General features: G+C 39.7%; 3 protein-coding genes across 4 annotated transcripts in view; 1 reads left to right on the top strand and 2 right to left on the bottom strand.

The window, feature by feature from the left end:
- Positions 1-992: 992 nt before the first annotated feature.
- Positions 993-4,901, bottom strand: cops6 (COP9 signalosome subunit 6). Its single transcript, XM_027004630.2, has 10 exons — positions 4,820-4,901; positions 3,486-3,611; positions 3,236-3,367; positions 2,898-2,986; positions 2,732-2,794; positions 2,581-2,628; positions 2,393-2,507; positions 1,688-1,780; positions 1,492-1,592; positions 993-1,394 (listed from the first exon to the last, which is right to left on the bottom strand). Exons 1-10 carry the CDS (start codon positions 4,860-4,862, stop codon positions 1,254-1,256), a joined length of 951 nt encoding a protein of 316 aa, XP_026860431.1. The 5' UTR covers positions 4,863-4,901; the 3' UTR covers positions 993-1,253.
- Positions 4,902-7,219: 2,318 nt separating this feature from the next.
- On the top strand, positions 7,220-19,350 carry LOC113574013 (dihydropyrimidinase-related protein 1-like). Its single transcript, XM_027004634.2, is given in 16 exon segments — positions 7,220-7,877; positions 8,895-8,983; positions 9,208-9,392; positions 10,361-10,525; positions 10,731-10,792; positions 11,810-11,890; positions 12,315-12,383; positions 12,507-12,627; positions 14,249-14,405; positions 14,626-14,767; positions 16,491-16,661; positions 17,014-17,058; positions 17,060-17,194; positions 18,095-18,260; positions 18,443-18,460; positions 18,848-19,350. Coding segments are annotated over 16 exon segments (1,731 nt in total). The 5' UTR covers positions 7,220-7,844; the 3' UTR covers positions 18,940-19,350.
- LOC113574012 (ellis-van Creveld syndrome protein) overlaps positions 18,977-27,040 on the bottom strand; it is a 21,496-nt gene continuing 13,432 nt past the window's right edge. Inside the window, exons 15-21 of one of the 2 annotated variants that reach the window (XM_027004632.2) lie at positions 21,218-21,376; positions 20,994-21,132; positions 20,586-20,688; positions 20,370-20,484; positions 19,998-20,079; positions 19,744-19,828; positions 18,977-19,422 (exon numbers count right to left, since the gene is read on the bottom strand). In XM_027004632.2, the coding sequence (XP_026860433.2) occupies positions 19,776-19,828; positions 19,998-20,079; positions 20,370-20,484; positions 20,586-20,688; positions 20,994-21,132; positions 21,218-21,376 (651 nt within the window). In that variant the 3' untranslated portion in view covers positions 18,977-19,422; positions 19,744-19,775. The remainder of the gene's footprint in view (positions 19,423-19,743; positions 19,829-19,997; positions 20,080-20,369; positions 20,485-20,585; positions 20,689-20,993; positions 21,133-21,217; positions 21,377-27,040) is intronic. The other variant, XM_027004633.2, reaches the window with a different exon arrangement.

Below are 27,040 nucleotides of genomic sequence, written 5' to 3'. Positions count from 1 at the left end.
ATGCAATTCAGTTTTGTTTGCATTCATTGTGTATTCTATAATAGTGTAGTGTAACTATAATGTAGTGAATATTATAGTTTAGATTTAGTTTTTGTATTTATTCCATTTTTATTTAATATACTGAATACATTTTCATGATAGTTTTCATTAACAACAACCCTGGTCCACATCACCTTCCAACGGCTAAGAAAGCAGCCGAAGGGCAGAGAGATAAACTGTAATATTTTCAACACCTCTTTTTTTTTTTTTCAGCAGTGGTACTTTACAAGGGTTTCTTGCAAATAGTTTGACTTCACATAGGCATCTTGATTGTTGCAGTACTCACAGGTAACTAAAGATCATTGATTTCCCTGGAGTTGATCATTGGATGCTTCTTTGCCATTCTTGTTATTCTATGATCTACATGGATGGTAGTATTTCTTTTCCTACCATGTGTTTCGGGTTTGGTTTGCCATTTTAAAGCATTTGAGATCATTTTAACTGAGCAGCCAATTATTTTCTGCACTTCTTTATGTTTTCCCTTCTCCTTTGGTACAACCTCTGGTACGACCCATTTTACTCACTAAGCAAGGGGCTAAAACCAGCAGGTACAACATTTGCTGCCCTCCTTCTTTAAATAAGGACCATAATTGACACCTGTTTCTTCATAGAATGAACTCACTAATTGAACGCCACACCTCTTTCATTAAATGAGTCAATTACAACCAATTAGCACTGTGCATGTCATGATTGTTGATTCTGTTGGTTGCCCATTACTCAGTTACACCCTAATGAATCCCCCCCCCCCCCCACAGACTACCTATTAATGGAGTACATACTTTCCTATTAAATGAAGTACCTACAAAATGAGTGGGCATTCATCCACAAAAGAATGATTGTAGAAGCTGAAATATATAAACTTTGTTAGGCTCAAGATCCATCTCACACAGAGAAACCCACTCATACCAGCTGAAGGACACACACAAAAACCCTACAGCATGTAGCATCATCCATAAATTCAAAATCACATTTATTTTCAGAATCCTCAAATAATAACAAAAAGCATCGAGTCACTAGCTTACGTAAACAGAAAGCTGCATTTATGAAACTCAAACCTGTTCATCATTAAACACAGACAGGCAGTTGGAACGGTCTTAACAGAACAGTTGACCATGACATCTCTGAAAATGTCTCTAAGAGAGTGTCTGTGTTTAGATTTCTGAATCTCAGTGTTTTCTAACCAGTAGGCTGATTCTTTGGTGCATGTGCGTTTATCAGAAAAACAGCCCCCTCATGCGGCGTCCGATTCCCTGTCTGTCGTAGAGAACATTGAACTTGTTGATGAACTGGTTCATACTGTTACAGGTTTTAGTGATGGTGCCAAGATATGCCATCAGCCCGACATCGTTGCATTGCTGAGAGAGAAATAGACAGTTAATTTGTGTCACATTGTTCAAATAAATGTGATAGTTATGTGCAGATATGACAGGGTGAGTCAATGTATAAACTCACATCATAGAAATCGGTTTTGAACTTGAGTGTGCTAAGAACAGGCAGGCGGTGACACAGTGCATTAGCCTCACGCAGAATCTCATGACTAAATGGAACCTCACCTATAACCGCAATGGGGAAAAACATAGAAATATGAAAATGAGATTAGCTGCAAATGCATTTTTTTTTCATATCTAGTACATCCTCCTCCTCTCACCTGCTTCCACCGCCTTCACATACTCGAGGATCAGCTTTACCCGACTATGCAGCATCTTTATTGCACTGTGCTGCGCAATGAGGTGTTCAGCCACTTGGGGCAGAAAAAAAAAATCAGAAGATACAGGAATTAGTCTGAATGAATGAAAGCACAATGTCCTGATGTCATGTAGTTACTGAGCCTCAACCCATCTCAGCTGCTATGACTTCCACCATCCCCTGGTGCCCCCCTGTTGTAATCCACCACCCATCTACCCCAACCAACTACTTCTCGTTGCCCTTGACAGATGTTCTTGTGTACACAGTCAAACCCAGACTTATAGAAAGCCAGAAAAGACATTCATTATGCATTATTTCCTTATTTTTATTATTGTTCTATTCTCTCACTACTTATTTTGATCTTTACATTGTTTATATTGTTACTATAGTAGCGTCCGTTGTTGGCCCGCGGAGGATGGGCCCTCCTATGATTCTTGGTTCCTCTTACAGTTTCTGCCTCATGCTCTAGGGAGTTTTTCCTTGGCAATGTCGCCCTTGGCTTGCTCACTTGGGGTTTAGACTTGGACATGTGTAAAGCTTCTTTCTAACAATGGTTGTTGTAAAATCCGCTATATAATGTCTTCTAATAACTGTGGAGATTTTGCATGTGTTCTAATAAATCTACATCTTTATCCCAGAAATCCTAATATGTGGCAGTGTCACATACCTGTAGAGTTCTCTCCTGTGCCCGTGGCAGTCATGCGCGCTACATGATCAACTCCAATTCGCTCCGCCTCCTCTGTTGCCAGAGTGTAGGTCAACTCCGCAAAAAGCATGGTTGCCTAGCACCACAGTAGAATCAGGAATTTGTTTCATCACAACAAGCACCAAAAATGAAACCATCCTCCTCCTCACCTCTCCATTAATGATGTCAATCACTGACTCAAATACACTCACTGGCAGCTAGGGAGGAAAAAGAATGCGTGTTAATTACTGCATAACACTCTACAATGCACATTTGTAATAAATAATAGGTTTAAAATGCAATGTTGGTGCAGTAACCTACATCTGTGTGTTTGGTCATGGGATTCAGCTTTAGAAAGAGTGGACTCTCAATGATTTCACAAACCTGTAAAAAACACATGATTCTCACCAGCTGTACTGCCAACATATAAATGCTGACCCAAGTAATATTTCATATGAATATTCATAGCAAGTTCAGACTCAACCACCTGCTTATGAATGTGTATATCTGATTGGTCAGGTGATCCACCAGTTGTATACCAGCCCAGGAACTCCATGTCTTTGAAAACCTGTTTAACTGCCCATAAAAAAGAGACATATATAACAATATATAAATAATGCTGATGTTGAGGGGACACTTAGAACATCCATAATGAAAAATCTTTCTTTCTTTTTAACAGAATATGTATGTTTTATCTGGTGAACTACAGAAAGAAAATGACTTGGGTAGTTTAGGTAAAGCAGAATTCAGATACAGTGGTAAATAATTCAGTAGATTTTGTAGTTCAGTAGTTTTCATAGTTCAGTGTTTGTGAGTGCTACTCACACTGCTCTTCCTTGGTGTAATAGTATTCTTTATCAATATGTATTCGATCATCTACGGTGTGTGACAGCAGCTCAAATGAGTTCATTACTTCAATGTTTCTGCCTTCCTGCTTCCCTATCAGAGCTCCAATCACTGCAACACACACAAATCACCAATGCAACACATTTATTTATATTTCATACATTTTAGCATTGTTTTATATATTTATATTTCATGAATTTTCAGCATTGGGATGTTGCAGCTCTATCACCCTGTGTGGCATGGCCCTCCTGGGAACGGAGCCGGATCCAGTGGTCCGAGATGTTAAGAATGACGAGAGGATGAAGTGCTACAGACACACTCCCCGTTACTCCAGACGCCATTACGCTGGGACTTGCTACACACACACACACACACACACACACACACACACACACACACACACACACATACACACACACACATACATACACACACATACATACACACACATACATACACACACACACACACACACACACACACACACACACACACACATACATACACACACACATACATACACACACACATACATACACACACACATACATACACACACACACACACATACACACACATACATACACACACATACATACACACACATACATACACACACATACATACACACACATACATACACACACACATACATACATACACACACATACACATACATACACACACATACATACACACACACACACACACGCGCATTTTGCCTGGTCCTCACCATAGGTCATGATGATGAACTGCTGCATTGTGCCAATTCCACAAGTATATGAGAAATCCAATTACGTTTTCTATAATCTTTCAACTTTCTTACTTTATCTCATTACTTTCTAACGTTTATTCTGCCCTAATAAATAGTGAAGATGTGGTATAACCAACTAGTAAATTAATCGGACTGACAATGAATCTGTTTAACATTATACATATACCTTGATATAAATCTCAATGAAAAGCAGTTAGCTAGCCATGTCATTTAGCAAGTAACCATGGCTGACCACCATTTAACGTTTAACAGTCGCATTTGGCAGATGTTGTGTTCGAACTGCCTCTCTACAGCTAGCAAGGTTAGCTAATCAGATAACTAGCAAGTTAGCTATTAATGCTGCCTGGGCTGGGCTGGGCTGGGCTGGGCTAAAACTAACTAAACATGAAAAGCGGATTACAGCTAGCGTTCGTAAACCGTCTTCTTGCAGCGTTAACATAATGCTACGAAACAAGCTCAGGTTACTAAAACATTTAATTGTAGCTGTTGTCAAAACGTCCGGAGTACTAAGAGCCAATCACTACATGGATTTTGACACTGCAACGTGACGTCCAACTCAGTCGTCCAATTAAATCGAAGAATAAATCCGTCCCTAACCAATCAACTATGTGTGTAGCGTTTCACTGAGGATGCAAGTTATGGTCAAGCTTCCTCTGTATACAGCCTTATTTTAATACATCACTGTATTAAAGGTAGATACAGGTCATTCAGTAAGACAACCTAAACACAACAACAATAATCATTATGATACGAAGATGTATACACAGTTTTAAGACAGAAAAACTCACCTGCTCCATCCACTTCCATTCCACCACCATTACTCGTCGCCATCTTGTCGGCTAAATGTTGCGCATGCGCCTTGATTGCCCTTTTAATTTCTGCACGCTAGATGGATGTCTTTTGTTTCCTAAATAGACAACATTCAGCATACAAAAATGAACAAGCGGGCTTCACTAGGCTAAATGCACAAGTCCGGTATCGCCAAGTCTGCTTGTAGGATTTGGTGATTTAACACTTTGCTTTAGCTCTAAACAAAATATACGTCTCTTCTGTCCCAATTCACCAAAGATCTTTTGGTAGTAATACCAAAAGAATGACCCCTGTTACAAAGTATCTAGGCCTGTCTAGGCATTGATTTCTTTACCAAATACCATTTGGAAAAAAAAAAGATTACTTAAGCCCTTATATCTCTATGCATTAGAAGAGGCAAAAATGCCAAGACTCCTTTGGCTACTTTATTATGTAATGACCATTTAAAAGGTATATCACAAAAAAAAAAAAAAGTCTAGTGGGGCACGAAAATAAGTCTTTATATGTCTTGTGTTCATTTTAAAGGGGAAGTTCATTTAAAACTGTTAGGTGTGTCCTGGATGTTTTCTCAGATTTTTTGTTATTTACCACTAATGACTGTAACTTCCACAACTATAAGTCTAGGTTTTGTAACACCAATAACACTGTAACACTGATCTGTGTATGGATTTAATGTATTTTATTCATATTGCAGTCTATTCCAGAAAAAATGTCCCACATGAAGTTAATTTATGATCCACTGTTTATGACAAAAACTGTTCGAGGACGCCCGAGAGTGAAACTGCGAAAGAGTGCAAATGCTTGTGCAAAAGAGTGAAAGTGCGTGTGAGTGACTGGAAATTCATGAGAGAGCAAATGAGTGAAAGTGTGTGCGAGCATGTGAAACTACGTGCAAGAGGGGTTTGACAAGGGGGAGGGGCTTCATGTCATCCATTATACACTGTTGTCAACATGGCAATGCATTGCAAGATTTTTTTGCTTTATTTTTCTCAAGTTGTGTTTCTTTTTATATGATTTACTGTACTGATTTAGAAAGATATTTTAGAGAGCTAAACACCTGTGTATTTTTTTGTCAAGTGACAAACGCACGCGCGCGCGCGCGCACACACACACATAACACATGATTTAAGCTTTAATGCAGTATTTAAAAAAAATTGAGGTTTAGATAATCCTTTTTTTAGCATGTACCCATACCATACCATCCACACACCACACCCACCAGTCAGGTACCAGAGAAACAAACACACACAGACACACACACACACACACACACACACATATGATTTAACCGTTAATGCAGTATTCAAAAAAAAAAAATTAGTCTTAGAGAATCATTTTTTTAGCTTGTACCTATACCATCCACACACCACACCCACCAGTTAGGTGCCAGAGAAACAAACAAACACACACACACACACACACACACACACACACACACACACACACACACACACACACCATTAAGGTGCATAATTTGACCTTTAACAGTCTAAACTTCAGAAAAAAATATTCAACACTAAAAGAATCAAAACCATAAAGTGCAGTGAGCAACTGTTTTAATTGTTTTTGTTTAACTGTTTTTGTTCAACCGTTTTTCACCTTTATCCATTATTCACTTGTTTCTTGTAAAAATAATGGAATGCTTATTTTTTTTAGTATTTTTGTTGGTAAAAACCTAAACTTTGTTTTGGTCACCATTTTGTTCTTTTTGTCAATCACTACCTATGTTTAAAATTGCAGCAAAATTGAAACATTTAAAAAACTTTCCGAAAAACATGTATTCCCAAGTCTTCACAGTGTAGCTAGAATAAACTGTAATTCCAGTGCTGGAGTGCTTTGAAGTTTATCTAGTCATAGAATATCTATGTTGGGCAATATTTGGGTACACTATTGCTTGATTAACACTATTGCTTGATTAGCAGCTGTTAGACTTTAATGCATGAAGTTTAAAAGCTCAGTTTAGTTCTCGGATGGTCAGGTATTGAAAAGTGGAATTTCAATAAAAGAAGGAACTTGAATATAGGAGATTATTACTAAACCCAGAAAAATGCAAATGAATCAAAACTATAAGATTGTGTATAGTACGTAAATGTACATATTTATCATTAACCTTCACATATTACCAGCAGAGTAGCAGAGATGAAAAAGCTGCTCCCTCAAATTCATCTTCTCGTTTTCAAGCTTTTCAGTCGCTCCTTACAGTTTAATTCGCTTACGCGTGCATTTCCAGTCGCTAGTGCGCACTTTCACTTACTTGCTCTCGCGTGCATTTCTAGTCGCTCGCGCGCACATTCTATCTCGCAGTTTCACTCTCGCGCGTCCTCGAACAGGTTTTGGCAGAAACCAGGAAGTAGTTCCGACACTGCGGATAAATACAATTGTCCACTGAAGCCCAAGGACAGAAAAATCAGTTAAAAACCTTTGGCGTTATGTTTTTTTTTTTTTTTTCCCCGGGAAAATAGTTTTTACAAAGTAATTACGAGGAATATTTATATCTCTGTAAGATGATGAGTGCAATGTGTGAAATATGTATTTTGCCCCTTAAAGGAGTTTCACTGTGACTGGGGCAATTTTATTTAATTTACCGCTAAGAAATTATTTAATTAATTGATGTAAACCAAGATGTCTAGAAATCGACAAATAAATACGTATAATGGGTCAAATAAATTCGGCGTTTAGGCTATATCTGCTAAAAGTTGCAGCCTTGTAACCTGAGTATGACCTTTTTTTTTTTTTTAGCACATGATACGCATATTTCTTTTGTAGTCAGTCTAAGGGCCCAAGAGTATGGGCATATTTTTGTTTGCCCGTGCTCAGACCTGTCGGTTGTTCGGTAGGGTACCTAAGAAGGGGTCGCTGCTGCCGTCACAAAGCCCGACACCTGGAGGCACGCGCTTCCCTGCTTTTAAATCAGGACAAAGTCGAGCACATGATTTATAGGTTCCATGAAAAAGAGACTTTTCTGAAAAACAAACACACCCAAGTCCGCAGATTGCAGCGAAAATGTCCTGTAAGAAAAGTATTGCCCAGTTGCCGGTAAGATATGCATGTGCCTCCTACTGCTCTTTTGTTGTCAGATCTGTTGAGGGGGATTTGAACCTGACCACGCGTGTAGAATTATTTGTCTTAAAGAGAAATGTTCATATAGCCTAAATATTCTGTTTGAGAGGTTAAAGGCATGCTACATTTTGCGAAGTCAATTAAGTGCGACTCTAGTTTCTTTAAATTAAGCTATAGGTTGGAACTTACTCATAAGCACGTCTTTAGTGAAAAAACGATGTCGTGTCCTACTCATATATTGATGGAACTTGTTCGTAGGCTATGATGTTCTAGTGGCGCTGATATTCTGTTGTTCTAAACCATCGGATGCAGCGAACAGCTCAGGTGCTCGAGCCATAGCTCATCAGATTCTTATACGGCCATTTTTTCTTTGTGAAGCTCCCGCTGGTGGAAACTCGCCTGTAGAAGATGCTCCGATTTACCCTGAAATGGCTCTTGAGTTGACATGTTCAGCACCGCCAAAAACATTATTTCATGTCGTACGTAGTCTATAAATACAGAGAAGGTACCCATGAATGATTGTCTCGATGGCAACGCCCATTAGCGGTGCGCTCAGTGCCGCAGGTGTTGGTTTTACCCCAGCATTTCTATAAGTACTAGACTACAAAAAGAGAAATCAGTGTCCACGTAAGGCATCTGCAGAATAATTGTATACATTTCTTCGATGTAAAATAAAATATTGTAAATCAAGTTTATAAAATGTCTGTTTAATTTCGTGTTTAGTGTAATGTAACGCTTCCATTGTTCGTGTAATATAACACTAATAAACAATTATGAAGTCGCATACATGGTGAAGGGTCTACACTAATACTACAGCTACACTTTAATCTACTGAAAACTACTGCAGCTACATTATGGGCTACTAAGCATATCACAACATATTACAACTGTTACTCACACTATTTTAACAAACTAACAAGCTACAGTATACTAAAAAAAAGCTGTTTCTTTATTTCTTTAAAAAAGTGTGTTGTGTGTTTTATACCTGTGCAGAAAGAACGACTGCTCATTGAAGGAGGCTGTGTGGTTAATGATGACCAGTCATTTTCTGCTGACATCTACGTGGAAGATGGAATCATAAAGTCTGTAGTAGCATAAATCATCCACCCCATATACCACCACTATCCTATTTACATCATCTACTCTCTCAGTTGGATACATTAACAGATACCCAGCAATCCATAATACCCTTATCCTTACCCTGAAACAACCTGAATTGTTCTGTAACCATATATAAATGCTAATTAATGTGTGTAGTCTATGTGTGTGTACAAGTTTAATTCAAATGTTTGTGTGCTTGTCATAGGCAGCTGGGACAGAATTTAACTCTGCCAGCTGATGTACGTGTAATAGATGCTAGAGGAAGGATGGTGATGCCAGGTGGGATTGATGTGAACACCTGTCTGAAGAAGTCCTACCTGGGGACCCTGCCTGCTGATGACTTCTACAATGGTAGCAGGGCAGCCCTTGCTGGGGGAACCACCATGATCAGTGAGTAAGATACCCACCAGGTGGTACTAGGAGTGTGTACATGGACCTGAGGTTAGTCTGTGGGATAGACAGCCAAGTTTCTTTCTCTCTTGATTTACAGAGCGCACCGATTAGTCTGTTAGGTCACATGTATAACCTACAATGAGTGATAGAAAGCCAAGCTCTCCTTTATGTATTTGTAACAAAAGCTGAAGGTAGCCACTGCCCTTTTCATCAGGGCCACACCTATGCCCCTCATCAGGGGTCCTCACACTGGGCTAGACCATCCCCTCACAGCAGGGGTGGGTTCATCAACCTGGGGAACACTCCTAACATCATCATGGCCATCCCACTTCTGACACCATGTGTAACAAAGGCTAAAGGCAGCCACACTACCCAGGACTCAAACCCAGGTCTGACGGGAGGTAAACATGAGCTCTGACTACCAGACCAAAGAGCCAGCTCCCTGGCACAGCAGCCGGAGCACCTTCCTAAGTGACGGTCTCCATCACGGTGTTCCACTGTTTTATGACGCTGTTTGAGCAAGAGCTTGCAAAGATGCAGCAGATGACTACACTTGTTATGGAGGGATGTTGTCCTCCGCCTCTTCCTCAGGCAATAATGGACATATCTGTATTTCTCTTACAATATAGCATTTGACCCTGAGTTTAACAGAGGTCAAATATTGATTTAAAAGGGGTGACCAGTAAAAGGACTGAGGCATGATGGACCTGTGTTTTTGGGGGACACGCAATGTAAAATAATTCAGCTTTTTAAAAAAGTTTTATGACTAAATGCATGTGCTAATTGTTAAACATGGATCATTGGTGTAAAATTGCATTAGACACCAGGTGGGAATGAGCAATTACTAAATGTATGTATTTGTATGTGCATTTGAATTTATTATTGTGTGTTTTTGTAGACCTAGGCACTGTCATTATTAGAGCCAAATGTTTTGTGTGTGTGTGTGTGTGTGTGTGTGTGTGTAGTTGATCATGTGTGTGTGCAGCAGGGTGAGTCTCTTTTGCAGGCATTTGAGCAATGGCAGGATGTTGCAGACAGCAAGTGCTGTTGTGATTACTCTCTCCATGTGGACATTTCATATTGGACTGACAGTGTCAGAGATGAACTCCAAACGCTCATTCAGGAGAAAGGCCAGTGATGCCTACTGTCTCTGTCGTGATATCCCTGTCCTTCTATATCTGTCTCTCTATCTCTGACTCCAAATATCACTCATAATTTCATATATGCTACAAGAATTGATTCATCCTCTGTTCGAAGCCTAGTATACCATAGTATAGATTAGCTCTCTAAACCCATATAATAGTATAATCCTGTCCCTGTTCCTCTGTCAAACAGGTGTCAATTCTTTCCAGGTTTTTATGACACACAAGGATACGTGTCAGTTATCTGATGCACAGGTGAGATGGCTGTATGATTATTTGATATAGAGTCACTCAAAGGCAAATCCAGTAAGTTCTAAACATATGAATAATTTGGCATTTATGATCTATGGACTTGTTTTAAGACAATCAGGCTTAAGTGGTCTTAACCAAAATAATGGCTTGCATGGTGCCATGTCAACAACCCAAATATTTGACACAAAGCCAAATGGCTTTGCTGATTTGTGTCCAATTAAAATGCAGTCATTACAGTGGAAAACATGAAATGCAATACTCACATGACATTATTTTTCTGTAGCAACATGCAGAATAAGTGCCGGAATGAAACACAAAGTCTCTAATTACATTGTTTTCACATCATCTGACAGCTTTACAGCTAAAAAAATCCTGAAGTCATGTTATAATTGAATACAATCCACATTGAAATGTAATCAACTATATTGCTTTCTGCTGGAAATTGAACTTAATTCCCTTGAACTTAATGTTGCTTGACTTGATGTCACTTGATTTCATAACAGAAGAACAATACATGTGAATTTGTGTTTATTGAATGAAATGCCGAATCTTGGGTATGGTCCATGATATGGACCATGTACAGATTATAACAGATTTCTAAATGATCACAGATTATTGAAATTTAAAAACATGGGTCTCTTGGATGGTGCAATTGTTTCCTTATCAGGTGATTATTCGGTTAAATCCTTTTTTGGTAGCTATCATGCAATTGAGAGACTTAACTAGTAAATTGGAATTAGTGAAAATTTGTGTGTGTAAAGGAAAAAAGCAAAACAAAAACAAATGTGAGATCCTAAAGTTAAAGCTTCAAGATTTCTTACTTATTTTTCTTTAGTGGCAGTTTTTTTTTTTTTGGCCTTAATTCCAGGAATTTCACTTGTTTCTAGAAGGGTAGTTTTTGCACTGTGATGTATTCATTATTTACATCAGCTACATTGTATAGGAATTAAATAAAATCTTTGAATCTTTTTGTTTCTCTTCTGTTTTCATTTGCTCCCTGCAATTGTTGATTCTCTGCAGCTCTATGAAGTGATGGACTATTTGAGGGATTTGGGTGGAATCGTCTTGGTTCATGCAGAAAATGGAGATCTTATTGCTCAGGTAAAGTGTATCACAATTATATGTATTTGTTTAAACAGTATAAAAGTGTTTGTACCATGTTTGTTTTACCTTACAACAACATTAAAACGATGAACTGTCTTCAGTAGTGTCTGGATCAGTGTTTTAAGGAAACAATTATGTACTAGTGGTAGGGTTAATTTAAGTTGCAGTAGATTAGTATAAGTGTTTGTTTTGTAAGTATAGAAGCAGTTGTAATTGTTAGTGAGTTAGAGTATTAAATTTTAGTAAAAAGGTTAGAGTGTTAGGTTTGTTGAGTTTTTGTAAGTGTTAATGTGCTACTGGAAAATGTGAGTGAGCTTGTTGGTGTAACTGAATGAGTTGTAATTAGTATTAGTGTAAATTAGTATTAGTGATTTATTTTAATTTTGATTTGTGTGAGTTGATGAGTTTTTCTTCTTCACAGGAACAGAGTAAAATTCTTAGTTTGGGCATAACTGGACCAGAGGGACATGTGCTCAGCAGACCACAGGAGGTGTCCAAGCCTCTGTTTGCCATTCTTCTACCCACCAACCCACCCATCTATGTGGTGCTATGTTGATTTGAGTATGTATTGTGTTTGTGCATATGAGCGTCTGACTGTAATTCTTGCTTACAGCTTGAATCTGAGGCTGTGTTCCGAGCTGTAACCCTTGGCAACTGCACTAACTGCCCTGTGTACATCACAAAGGTGATGAGTAAAGGAGCTGCAGACATTGTGGCCACAGCAAGGAAAAAAGGTGTGCTAGCTAACAACACTCAACAGAATAACATAGCTATTCAATCCCCGCACGCCAAAGTAGTTCTTCCTACTTCCCTACATGTATCAGACTGTCACAGATTGCCCTGCCTTGTATTATTTCTACCTGTTTGGCACTCTAGTTTACCTTCCCCTGTGTTTTGTCTGTACTTGTACTCCTTTGTTTTACCCTGACATGTGCTTTCTGTCTTTATTTTGGTTCTGTGGCTCCCACCTGTGTCAGCTATGTTACCCCTCACATGTGTAATCTGCCCCAGGTCTTTCCAGTTAGTGTTCTGTGTATATATACAGTTGTGTTTGCCATGGTCCTTAATCTTACATTGTATGCATGCATGTATGTATGCATGTATGTATGCATGCATGCATGACCAGTGGATGACCATGCATGCATGACTGGTTGTCTAGGCTTGTCTTTGAGGTTCCATGTTCTTGTAATTGGTTCTCTTCATGCTTCTCTTTGGTTAGGTTTTATTTTGTCTAGCTCTGTTGTTTTATTCCAAGTTCATTTTTGGTTTGTTTTATACTTTAGTCATCCTGTTTTGTTGTGTCTACTCCCTCTCATCCTCATCCACACAGACACTGAGGTTGCATGATCATATCAGTGTTTGTTAGAAGCAGCCAAACATTCTGATGGTCAGAGACCAGTAAAGCCCAAAATACTCAGGTGCGGTAGCTAGAAATGGGCAGAATGAGGCTTTTGAAGCAGTAGCACATTTGAAGCCAAAATAGTTCAGTGCTACTACGCCATCTGTTATGCAAACAAAAATACATCATCACTGTATGATCCACCATATCTTAACTCTTCATATACATATTCTATTAAGAGATTAAAGTTGCCTTCTAGAGATGATCTAGACTCTGCAGTAGTATCATTGATTGATAAAACATGCAGGTATTTGGTGAGTTTAGATGAGTTGGAGTAGGGCAGTTTTGGTCACATATCATTTTGGTGGGCACGTCAAGATGGAAATGCTGCCACACTTGTGATCTTGGTCTTTTTCTTGTGTTTTGCTTATTATGCAAACTTAGCTCGCCAATCAAAATACACTCAAAATACACTAAAAGAACATTAAAAGTTAACCAAATACACACATTTTTATTTATTTATATTGTATTTAAGTATACTTGTATTAAATTCTATATTCAACTCATTGCACTCCAGTCTCCTGTGGGAGAGAGGAAATTACATGCCTCATATTTAAAACCTGAGTTGTACCTGAGTGTTGTACTGAAGCTTTGTTATTTTGAGCCTCCAAACCACTTTTTTGCACCACTGCTTTGAAAACTCAAGACATGCTTTGACACAGGGTGTCAAGCCACCAATCCCTAGTGGTAACATACACCATGTATGAATATGTTTTATAATATTATAAAATAACTGATTTCTTTTGGTTATGGTGACATGTTAGCAGAGGGTAGCGCATCAGAGGGAATTACTCAGCAGAAAAACAAGTTCAGCCATATATAGTACACATCATTTGGTTAAAAGCCATAAAATGATTTTGATGGAGTTTTCTCAGAACATGGTTATATATTGTATGTAACATTGTGTGCATTCGTCATGTTAGTTTATCTTTCTTCTGATTTGTCGTCTCTGACAGGGTCTGTTGTGTTTGGTGAGCCAATCACAGCCAGCATAGCCACAGATGGCACACACTATTGGAGCAAAAACTGGGCCAAAGCAGCTGCGTTTGTGATGTCACCACCACTCAATCCCGACCCCACAACTCCTGATCATCTGATTTCCATGCTGGCCTGGTACTTGCCCTATAAATCAAGGGAAAAAAAGTGTCCATGCTGTGCTATATGTTGGTGCTTACTAATGATACTGCATGGATAATTATAGCGCAGTGGAGAAGTAATAATAGCTGAATTGACTGTTTATTAATATATTGTTAATATATATGTTTTGCACTGATAAATTGTGTGTATTGTCTTGTACAGCATATTGTTAATTTGTGGATTATATTTTCTACAGTGGGGACCTCCAGGTGCTTGGCAGTGCACACTGTGTTTATTCCATTGCTCAGAAGGCCATTGGGAAAGATAACTTTACTCTCATTCCTGAGGGAGCTAATGGCATAGAGGAGAGAATGTCCTTCATCTGGGACAAAGGAGTGGTGAGACGCACACCTATATCCCATAGTATATACCAGCCAATTTTTAGGTATACCTTGCTAAAACCAGGTCGGACCTCCTTTTGCTTTCAGAACTGCCTTAATTCTTTATGGTGTGGATTCAAACAAGGTTCTGGAAATGCTTCGGAGATTTTGGTCCATATTGACATATTAGCATCATGCAGGTGCTGCAGATTTATCGGCTGCACATCCATGATGCCAATCTCCTGTTCCACCACATTGTAAAGGTCAAGAGCTTTGTGTTCACATCTACTTCAGAATGGGGGAAATATGATCTGATTTGACTTTCACTGTGTCATATTTGTTTGTGGTATTGAATATTTCAGAAACCGATTTTTTTGGGATTTTCACAAAAGTGAAAAGGTTTACACAAGAATTCTGTGGAAAACAACCAAAAACAACAGGAAGCAAAAATTTAGAGGACTGAATTGCCCTATTTATGAAAGCGGTCAGAGGGTAATGTGCGCAAGTTTGAACTGACAGGAAGATTATGGTGACTCAACTAACCCAGTCAAACTGTAGAGAACAAAAAAAAGAACATATTACACTTCAAACCACGGGAAGATAGTTCCACCTCTACCAGCCTGAATTGTTGGCACAAGGCAGGTTAAATCCAGAGGTTCATATAATTCCATATTTATATCATATGGTGGTGCTGTAATGGTGTGGTGAACATTCCCTGGTACACATTGTCTCCTGCAACACCAATCGACTATTCTTTGAATGCTATCTCCGTATTGTTACTAACCATATGCATCCCTTTATGTGCTATGTGTTATGTCACAAAGCACAAGTAATCTCAAACTAGTTTTATTAACATGACAATCAGTTCTGTGTACTTGTTTGGCCTCCAGTCTGAAAGCACCTTTGGATGTAGAACAGGATATTCAGGGCATGAACGTTCAGTTCACATGTCGAAATCGCCAAAATCCATGTTATGAAGAATTTATGCTGTTCTGAGAACAAATGGGAGTCCTGCCAGTATTAGTATGGTGAAGTGTTTTATCTGGGCTTTTAATTTTTTTTTTCAACTTTTAATTTTCTTTTATCTGGATGTTTTCATCACTTGGGGCTGTCAGAGCTATCAATACTGCAATTTTCTGCATCTTATTTACTATCACAGTGTCTGGTTGGTTCACAACTATCTTATATATCTGGATCTGGAGGTTCCACAAGATCTTCACCTTGTTGTTCTCCACCACTCTCTGTGGGAGCGTTCCATTTGGACTTGATGGTATTCAGCTTGTATGCCTTTCATATGCTCCTGTATATGATCCCTTGTGTATCTTTCACTGTATGCTTGCCCTCTTGGCATCTTGTATCCTGCTACTAGGTCTTGGACAATCTCAGGGGCTTCTTTGCATAGTCTGCATCTCGGGTCTTGTTTGGAGTGATGCACTCCTACTTTGTCCTATGGCTTTGTGATTGATCAAGCCAGCAGGCTTGATTAGTCCCTCTGTACTGTCATTCAGACCTGCCTTTTCCAGTCATTAGTAGTATTGTCTTGTCAGCTCACTCTGCTATCTACATTCCTTAGAGGGCCTTATCCTGCCACAGAACCTCCCCTTCCATGGTCCTCCATTAGTATGTCTGAAGAGAATGCCTCCATCCACACCCACACATATATACTGTAAGTACCTCTAAGTAATGTAAATACTAAAGATGTATGTAAAGTAAACTGTGAATCTATCTCTCTGTCTAACAGGCTGCTGGGAAAATGGATGAGAATCAGTTTGTTGCTGTAACGAGCACAAATGCAGCGAAGCTCTTTAACCTGTACCCCTGTAAGGGTCGAGTGGCTGTGGGCTCTGACGCAGACCTTGTTATCTGGGATTCAGACAAGATCCGAACCATCACGGCCAAGTCACATCATTCGGTCAAGAACTTACTCTGATATACACACATACCCCCAACATAAATTCTTTACACAGATAGACCAGCAGCAAGCTGTGTGGACTAAACCAAGTGTGGAATGATTGACGCACAATTTTTGTTAGGGGAAAACTTGTGGAGTATTGTTTTAAAAATGTAGACACGTAACAAGAAAACTAATACAATTGTTTTGCAGCTTGATGTTTGACGATATCTCAAAAAAGTGAAAAATTAGTGCTAACAAATAAAAAAAAACTAATATTGGTGCAATTGTTAAATGCTCTGTCTTGCTAGTTCTATCCTCTGTCTTTCCTAAAATTGTTCTTTCTTTCTTTCATCTCTCTGCCCCCACACAGGCTGGGGAGTACAATATTTTTGAGGGGCTGGAGGTTAGAGGGGGTCCCCAGTTTTGTGCTGAGCCAGGGCCATGTTGTTTTTGAGGATGGCAACCTCAGTGTTCGGCCTGGATCCGGACGCTTCATTCCTCGCAAGCCTTTTCCTGAATCCGCCTACCAGCGTATCCATATGAGGGTGAAGGTATCTTAATTGCTATCCATAACTCTTACCTTGACTCTAATCCTATCCCTAAAACCATTCCATCTTAATTTAAGAGACTCTAGACCAAATTCATAAAACATATATCCAGATTTAATGTGACGGTAACTGCAAGTAGTTCCGCGGTGGCACATTTCCTCATTCAGAAATGTGGATTGCCAGGTTATTTAATGTTTGTGGGATATATGGTGCTACTGCATTTTGTTCTCATTCATATATGACATTGGCAATTGGAAAAAAACACCACCTGACCCTGTTTGACTGACTGTAAATTTCCCTGTGAAAACCAATGTGGCTGGATTATCTTTTCCTAACAAAAAGAAATGTATATTTACATGTTAGAGAGGAAGAAACTAAACTGATGAGAGATGCAATTTTGCTGCAGCAACTGAAGTCATCAACTCATTGATACTATGCCAGTTTACTTCTTGGGGAAAGTTAAATATGCGTTAATTTATGCAACTGGCAGTTTTCAATGTACTACTGGTCTCAAGATGGGTTGCTTGTCTCTTGGCATAAGTCTTTAATATGTAAGGCCTCATTTACATATCCAATTTGATTGGCTTCCAACTTGGACACAAGTGAATTTACTGCAGTTTACAGTGGTGTTGCTAATTATCGCCAACATAACTTTATGAATTGAAATTAAATACTATGCCGCATATTTTGCAGGGTGTGGATGTTGTATCAAAACAAAGTTTTCTTTTGAAGTTTTAAAGATTTATATTAGAAGTAGGTTACTGCATAATTGTGTAATACATGGGTGTTGCTGCCTGTTTATTATTTTAATGTTTGTCATCATGGGTATTTTTGTGAAACACATGAATATGCATCAGCAGTATGCATGCATATATGTGGTGTGTGTTTGTGTGATGTGTGCAGGCCTCTGCCACACGTGGTGTTTCCCGTGCGATGTACGACGGGCCTGTCTGTGAAGTTTCTCTTGCATCCAAATATTTAACTCCTGCTACATCCACTAAAACCTCACCTGCCAAGAACCAGCCTCTAGCAATTAGAAATCTCCACCTGTCCAACTTCAGCCTGTCAGGTTAGTGGGAAATACAATAGGAAAATGACAAATAAAATGGAGTACTGCACTAAAACATTTCACAATTGCACTGGTGATGTTCTTTTCCATCTCCACATAGCTCAGTGTCGTTAAGAGCATGCTAAATGCAGAATCCAGCTGATCTGTGACTCATTCTGTTCTCTCGCTCTTTATAAACTCAGGGCCGGAATACCCACAAGGTAACATGCAAATGCATGCGCACACAAACACGCACACACACCTAATGCACTAATTCACATACTGATCTGTATAGGAATGCTTATTACAGTGGCAGGAATCAGGAGTAATCAGGAATAATCAGGAGAATTGCAGAATGACTATCTTGTTGGGTTATTATTTTGCAGTGCATTGTGAGTGTATTGCACACATCAGGGGTATTTTTCCAGGTGCCATGTTATTTTATAGTAATAATTCTTGTAGTCTTGTAGTGTGCTTACTCAGACTCAAGGAGGTTATTGCAAACAGTCTGCTCTAGAGGTTGTCTGTCTGTCTCTGTGTGTGTGTGTGTGTGTGTGTGTGTGTGTGTGTTTAGTCTGACTTTTTGCCTTTGAACCTTTATTCTGCAGTTTCCCAAGAAGACGAGTCTGGCCCTCGTCGGGCCTGCCATCGCATTGTGGCACCCCCTGGTGGCCGTTCCAATATCACCAGTCTGGGTTGACAGAAAAAACTCCCTCCACACAAATGAACAAACCATGGTGCTTACTGCCTCTGCCCAGGGAACCCTGGAGCAGAAGTGTGTTTATTACTGCATGTAGATAGTTTGTTAACTGCATGTTGAGTCTAATAGTGCTTTGAAGTGGTTCTTGTTTCTTTACTCAGATTTATCATGCATTTTAAACTCTAATCATATTCTAGTAGAGGCAAGTGTCCAGCAGGTCCCAAAATCTTAAACACCACCACCAACTACAATATTTCTGTAGCTCTGTTTTTTTTTTTTTTTTCATTACTCATTGTTTCAATGTTGTGCTTTTAGTATTGTAGTATTATTGTAGCTAATAACCTCCAGCAGTATGAAATAAAATACAAAAGAAAGAATTTAGCAAAAAAATTCATTAAAGAATGTGCCCTCCACCTGTGTATGCATATACACTTTCACACCCCAATCAGTTCTGCAGGTCGTCTCCTTTTGTTCACCAATCTGCTGGGGAGGACAAAAGGGCCAGAGGTAAGAGACCGGGTGGCAGACAGGGTAGGAAACATGGAAGTAAAAAGGCATTCTTCATGATGATTAAGAGATTTTAAACAGTCAGTGGAATTACCATAATCAGATTAGAAATTATTAATATTCTAATACAAATTAGATAATTTGAAATTACGGATAGGGGTCATACAAAGGTCAGTTTTCATGTTATTGTAATACAACAGTATACAGTATGATAGGTTGTAGTACAATAAGCAAAGTACTTCTGGAAATGGCTTTGGAAAAATTGTCTGGCACATGCTGTAAATATAAGTAAATTACCTGTAGGGGGCAGCACTGACAAAAGGTTTAGATTAAGGTCTTTCTGTCACTTGGGTTTTCAGTGGCAATGCCGTTATCTGTACATCTACAGTACAATTTTACACACACACACACACACACACACAAACACACAGTGTAATGCACTACCCCAGTATCCAGGAGAACATACAGTATAATTATTTGCATACTTGTACCATTGAGAGGCTGAGTTATGAAGTCATTTATAGAGTGTGTACTGTGTGTGTGAGAGAGACCTGCAAGGCTATTTGTAGGTGTGTCAGTAAGAGGAACTCTTGCTAGCGCTGCAAGTCGAGACAGGAAACTATCTTCCTCTTCCTAAATGCATAACCACAAACACAATTATCAGATGATAAACTCAGAGCAAAAGTACAATGTATGTGTATGTATGTGTTCATACTGCTATTTAAATGCCCTAATCTTCCACAAGTAAATTGTAAAAAACAAAAACAAACCTTGCTACATACAAACAACAAAAAAAGAACTTTTTTTTCAAACATCCAAAACGAACCCCCTCCCCCCCTCCCCCAAGCAGTTACGTTGAGGTTTAAGGTACTATTACGGTAATGGTTACTTTTTTACAGTATCATTAAAATCAGCGTACTCACTCTGAGCTGCTCTCCGATTATGTGTGTTTGAAGCTGCAGATCCACTGGCTCTCCTCTATCCTCACACACCCACTCCTCATACTGAGAGAGACAGCACCTCTTCTGTAGCTCAACTCTAAACACACACCCTCAAATATTAACAACTAATCTGGACGCGGGTGTGTGCATTTGTGTTTGTGTGTGTGAGAACAAAAAAGAGTGTATGCTTGTATGTACCTCTTGTAAAACTCAGCAGAGTGAGGCTTTCTGGCCCAGTTACACAGCTCTCTCTGTAGAGTTCTGACACACTCTCTTCTCTTTCGCTGTCTTTCTCTCACCTCTGAAATACACAGACACAGTGAAACAAAGGTACAGAACACAACTGCCAAGGGCTAGGATACTTCAAGGAAGCCCAAACCTAGACAGGAGCAAGTGAGGGCTAAGGGTCATGCTCAGGGGACCAACAGCAGCAACTTGGCAGCACCAGGGCTTGAACCAGCAACCTGTCAAGCACCTGACCCACCAAGCCACCACTGCCCCGTAACACACACAAAACATAAGTTATATCTTCTCTTTTACCATTTAAAATCAGTCAGTGCTGGAATAATAGAGCAAACATAAAGAAGAGGAGGGTGAGAGCTGTACTGGCATTCTGGTGCGGATGACCGTGCTGCGTTGCTGTGATGATAGTTTGAATATGGGAGTAGTAGTTCATTATGAGTGCAGTAACAGAATCTTGCGTTACATGCACACTCTCACATACAGCCTTCTTCAGCTGCTCCTGCTGAGAGAGAGAAAGAGGATAAAGAGTGTTTAATTGTTTCTTATGTGGGATACAGAAAATTTCATTAGATATTTTACACCCTCACCTTGTGTGTCTCAACTGCTGTTGCCATGTTACCAGGCTGTGAGGCTACCAGTCGCAGCCGAACAGTGTTGGCAAGGGCGTGGCCAATTAGGAATTGGGCGTGTACTTGAAGGAACTCAGAGGCAGGCTCCAGTTCTGACAGGAGCTCCTGTTGAAGGCTCTAAGCAATGACAGCAAATTTCTCTTCTCATTTCAGCACATACAAAACACAAATATGTTACAGTAGATGGGTATGTACTGTCGAATAAAAATAATAGAATAATATATAGAATTTATATAGTGCCTTTCTCAAACCCAAAGTTGTTTCTTACTTTTTAAGACTCAAACAAACCCTCTACCAAGAGAGAGATGTATGTTGAAAATATTGGGCTTAAAAAAGAACAGCTGTGTATTGAAGATAGCTTACTTAAAATGTTTTTTCTTAATGTTGAATTCTTCAACCCTATCAGGGAACTGTTAGTTTTACCTTTGCGTTGCAGTGGTAGCTCAGTAATAAAGCTACTTGTCTAAAAAGCAGAAGGTTGCTAGTTCAAGTCCCACCACCCCCAAGTTGCCAATGTTGGCTCCCTCAGCAAGACCCTTGACCTACAATTACTCAAATTGTGTTCAATCATAATTGTAAGTGTCAGGTAAATGTAAATGCCTTGAACAGGATACCATGGAGTCTAGCAACCTCTGCTATAAAATGACACTTAAGCAAGGCCAATCACCCATTTGACTTTTTGATTTCTTTACCAGGGTCATAATTCTAAATTTGGAAAGCAGAAGCCTTCTCAAACCAGTATATTACCACTGCTTTAAGTATGACCCCAAATTTTGTCTGACTAACTTACCCTATCATGATACAACACCCCAAGTCTTCTGCTAGGCTTGCTACTGTGATGTGTCACAATACCTTTTAGTGCTTTGCCAATGCTTTGTCATTTGTTTTTTGCCAACTCACCACTGTGCCCTTTTGTTTTCTATTATGGAGGTGAACTTCCTGGGCTACTTCATCAGGAGCACACAACCCTGAATGACTGAGGCTTTCACTGCACTTAAGGTAGCCTTCACCAGTGCCCCAGGACTTCAGCAGCCTGACTCCACTAAGCCCTTCCTCATGGAGGTAGATGCTTCAGATATGGCGGTAGGGGCAGTCCTGTTCCAGCAGATGGGAGAAACCCAAACTGAAGCCAGAGGCCTTCTCCCAGAAGTTGACTGCCACACAGCACAACTATAGAGTCAGTGAGCAGGAGTTGCTTGATATGAACATTGCCTTTGTTACGGAAAGATGGATGTGTTTATGTGTTCCAGGTTCACTACCAGGATTTCATGCCAACTGCTCCTGCTATTTAATGGCCCCTCCCACAAGAGAGAAAGGAGACAGTTTTGTTGGTTTGCATTTGTTGGTGTGCAGTTGCAATTTTGTATGACTTTTGTGTACGACCTTGTTTTCCCCATTTTTGGACTTTGTTTTGGCTTTGCCCCTCCTGCTTCGGTAGCTCTTGCATATATACATACAGATATTGTATAAAGAGTGTAAGTATTGTTTTGTTTGGTACTTTGGTGTTGGATACTGGTGGTAGGGAGTGACTGCCATTTTTTGGGTCTAGGTTTTGCCTCTGTTCATGTGTCAGGAAGTTAGTAAAGTCTGTTGTATGTTTCTTTTGTTTGTTAGGATTATTTAGTATGTATTTTTCTTTCATTAGTGTGGGTTTTGTTTATTGTTTTGGCTTGGGTCACTCCTAAAGACACTGCACCAGTAAGATTGTTTGTAAATAATATCCTCTGTGAAATACACCAAAAAGGAGACTTCCATATGTGCTTCTGTTTTGTTGCCATTTGCTTTTCACAACTTACATTGTTAGCTGTTTACATTTCTACAGACCAGGATTAAAGAACGTGAAGGCCGACATGCTCTCATATCAGTACAGCACTGAGGTTCATCCCACCAGCCAAGAGAAACCCCCCTGCTTCATGCAGGCTGTCAGCTGGGACCTCGACCACAACATTAATGCAGCTAATCCTCATTCTCACTGCCCTCCTGATTGGCTCTACATCTTTTTATGATGCTACTCACTTCTCATTGCAGTATTCTAGATCATATGCATATTGGACTCCAACCTGCTGTACTGGATAGGATGTATTTTGTGAGTACACTTTTGTAAGTTGCTCTGGATAAGAGCATCTGCTAAATGCCGTAAATGTAAATGTAAATTGCAGGGCAATAGTAACTCAGTGCGTAAGGTACTCAACTAGTAATCAGAATGTTGTCAGTTCAAGCCCCACTGCTGCCAAGTTGCCACTGTTGGGCCCCTGAGCAAGGCCCTTAACCTTCAATTGCTCAAATTGTACTCGGTCATTATTGTAAGTTGCTTTGGATAAAAGTGTCAGGTAAATGCATGGGCACACTCTCTGGGTCAAAGTGGACCTCCTTTTGGTGGCCTGTGATGCACAAGGATGTAGTGAGGCACATCTCATAGTGTGCAGAGTGTGTGTGCAGCTAAACGCCTGGTAAGCTGCTTCTCCTCCCCACACCACATCAACCTGGATGCCAACTTAGTCACAGACCTCCCTGGCTTCTTGAGGGCAACATGTTCATCCTTGTCAATCATCATCTGCTTATTGAAGATGGTCTGGTTTGTCCCCCTCCCGGCACCTTCCACCATGCTCGAGACAGCTGATGTGCTTTCCTTCCACATCTTCTGACAGTGCAGGCTGCCCAAAGACATACTTTTGTTCACCTCCCAAGTGTGGTAGGAGTTCCCAGGAAAGCTCAACATGATGGTGAACCTCAATTTGGGGTACCATCCTCAAGTCAACAGGCAGGCAAAAAGTGTCAGCCACAAGCTTGGTAATTTCACCTCTAGAAGCACCTAGAGACCTGGAGCTCCTACCACCCCAGGCTGGAGTACGCACAGTTGGGGGCTCAGGCCCATTGAGTGTACTGGGATACCAGCCCCTGCTGTACCTGTGGAAACCCCCCCCCCCCCCTGACTTCAGACCAGACTGGTGAATGAGAGACCCCCACCTACAAACCTGGAGCCTGTGTAGCTGGCAACAAAGGATGGTTGGATGGGACCCATTCGCAAGATGGCCATGAAGTATGCAGACCTGTATATCATCCTCAACTACTTAGAGGGTCGGCTTGCCTCGGAGCAGCCATGCATTATTGGCTTTCCATGCTTCTACGCTGAAGCCAGTGATCGAGGAGCCCCTCAATCTCCTCCATGATGCTGCCTGATCACCACCAACACCACTTGATCTCAAGGACATGGAGAAGACAGCTGCAGTACCATGTAGACAGATAGGGGAACGACCTGGAGGACAGAATTGGTGATCAGAAGGTGCACCCATCCAAACCAGCCCCCTGTCATCCACATAGGCCCTCCCGTCAGAGTTCAGTGGGCCCTTCAGGAAGAGGCACTGTCACAGCACCTAGCCCACTGGGAGACACGTACATTTATTTACATTTTACATTTACCTGAACACTTTTATCCAAAGTGACATACAATTATGATTGATTACAACTTGAGCAATTGAGGGTTAAGGCCCTTTCTCAGGGTCCCAACAGTGGCAACTTGGGCTTGAACCAACAACCTTCCTATTACAAGTCAAGTACCTTAACCACATTCACAGACAGCCTGCACCCTTCCTGTTCTCAATCTACTGATTACTAAGCACCAGCCTGTTTGCCTCCTTGTTTTCTCTTTCGCTTATGTCCAAAGGAACACTCTCTTCTAGTGGCCATGCACTGTTCCTTGCTACTGCATTGGAGACGACACCCCGAGTCTTTTGTGAGCCTTCCACTAGCCTTCTGCTACTCTGCTGTGTCACAGCACTTTTAGTGCTTTGCCAACACTTTGTTTTATTTGATCTTTGCCAGCTTGCTGCTGTACCATTCTGTTTTCGATTATGTAGAATAAAGACACCTCAAACATGCACTTGTGTCTTGCTCCTTCCTGCACCCGTTGCCACCCCGGATGATCAAAATTTTCTGCGCACTTCAAAGATAAAAGACACTTATGTATGAATTTGTTTGCAAAAGCTATCAATATGTACTTTTTTTTGGTCATTTTCATGTTCCATAGTACCACCTGTAAATGAGAAATGCTATAATGCTATATTTATAATTTTGACTTCCACAGGTATAAGTTCTACGAATAAAATTATCTTGTCATCTTAAATTACAGTGCGTCTCTTATTTTGGGAATTTATCCAAACCTTCTTCTTTTGTAATTGTTTACCTCTTGCTTACAAAAATCACAGACAAAATCGTTAACCATTTCTAATTGTATTTACTGGTAAACTTATATGCAACCCAACTAGACAAAATATACTAGTACATTTTAGTAGTCTGTAGCTTTCCAATTAAATAGGAAAGGAATTATAGTTTGATTGCATTGCATGTTATTCTATGTTATAATGCTCCACTGAACCCAATTGAAGCTATTAACTGTTCAAGAAATGTTTAATGGCAACATAAATTTAGCCAATCAGTGTCTTGAATTGGATGCCTGTGTTTTATGTATTGTCCCAAGCGGTATCAGCAGTCAAGCCAACCCTCCCTTAAATTTAAATGAAAATTTGCCTGATACTACGGTATTTCGGTGCTTATCACAACTAATGCCCCAGAAAGAAAGCAGAGAGAAACTAAGCAGAGAGAAACAGAAACTTTCAATTATTTTGAAGAGCTTTAGATTAGACATGCACTTTTACCAAATATAATAAAGCACAAAATTAAAGTTTACTTGATTAAAAATATTCATAAAGCAGAATCTTAATTTAGTGATAGCCAAGGGATACCAATCTTGAGTGGCCATGGAATTATTTTTTGGGGGTATTATATGAAAATTATGAGAACTGCATTACCAAAATCAGCACATATGAAATGAGTATATTAAATTCATGTAAAAGGTCACTTGATTTTAATTTGGTTTTATGTACAGTAGAATCTGCCGAAAACCTTCACTGGTGATCACCAAGAGCTACTTGTAGGTGATAGTAGAATTGATAGTAAGAATTGTTCTGGCATAGCCAACTATACTCTCTCCAAGTTCCACTACTGATCTTAGAAATTTACAATGGATTTTTGAAAAAAAATGATAGGAGTAGAACCTGTTCAAACTTTCACTGGTGATAGCCAATAATTACCACTGCTATGTTGTTGTGAAATTGTTTGGGCATTATATGAAGTTTTTGAAAAAACATATATCCAAAATCAGCCTATTATGAAATGAGCATATTAATCCACCTAAAGATAGTATGACTAATATGGATTTATGAACAAATGGTACAATAACTTACACTGGTGATTGCCAATGGGTACCATTGTTATGTGGTAGAGGAACTGTTTTGGCATTATGGAAAATCTTTGAGAAATGAATATCCAAATTCTGCCTATATGAAATGAGTAAATTAATTCACCTAAAGGTAGTATGACTAATATGTTTTTTAAAAAATTGTACAGTAGAATCTGTTCAAATTTGCAGTGGTAATTGGCAGTGTGTCACTTCTGGCCCCTCCATAGCATCTCTGTCTCCATTGTTTCCCTGTCTCCTATCCTTGTTTTATTTTTTCCTTTTCCTGTTCCGATCCTTTTTTTGGTTTTTCACTCTGATTTGTATCACCTGTTCATTGTTACTCAATGCCTTGCTAGTTACTGCTTGTGTTATTTGATCATATCACTGCTTGTGTTATTTTGTTTAGCCTGCTTCCATTTTTGTCTTTGTGTATATTGTTCTTTTTAAGGTATATTGGATCTCTTCATGTTGATAAATTGTCCTTGGACCATACTATCAACCCTAATTCTGGGTTTGCCCTTAATAAATCTCAGTATATGCAT

The sequence above is a fragment of the Electrophorus electricus genome, chromosome 1 (assembly GCF_013358815.1).
Source record: "Electrophorus electricus isolate fEleEle1 chromosome 1, fEleEle1.pri, whole genome shotgun sequence".
NCBI lineage: Eukaryota > Metazoa > Chordata > Actinopteri > Gymnotiformes > Gymnotidae > Electrophorus > Electrophorus electricus.
The sequence above is the reverse complement of the archived record's forward strand: the minus strand, read 5'-3'. Positions and strand labels throughout refer to the sequence as shown.

What these genes read in the sequence shown, in the direction of transcription:
- cops6 (XM_027004630.2), bottom strand. Translation starts at nt 4,862, where the DNA reads ATGGCGACGAGTAATGGTGGTGGAATGGAAGTGGATGGAGCAG. An exon ending in CACAGGAGAGAACTCTACAG is followed by an intron (nt 1,781 to 2,392) that starts GTATGTGACACT and finishes TTCTGCCCCAAG; the next exon opens with TGGCTGAACACCTCATTGCG. An exon ending in TCAAAACCGATTTCTATGAT is followed by an intron (nt 1,395 to 1,491) that starts GTGAGTTTATAC and finishes TTTCTCTCTCAG; the next exon opens with CAATGCAACGATGTCGGGCT.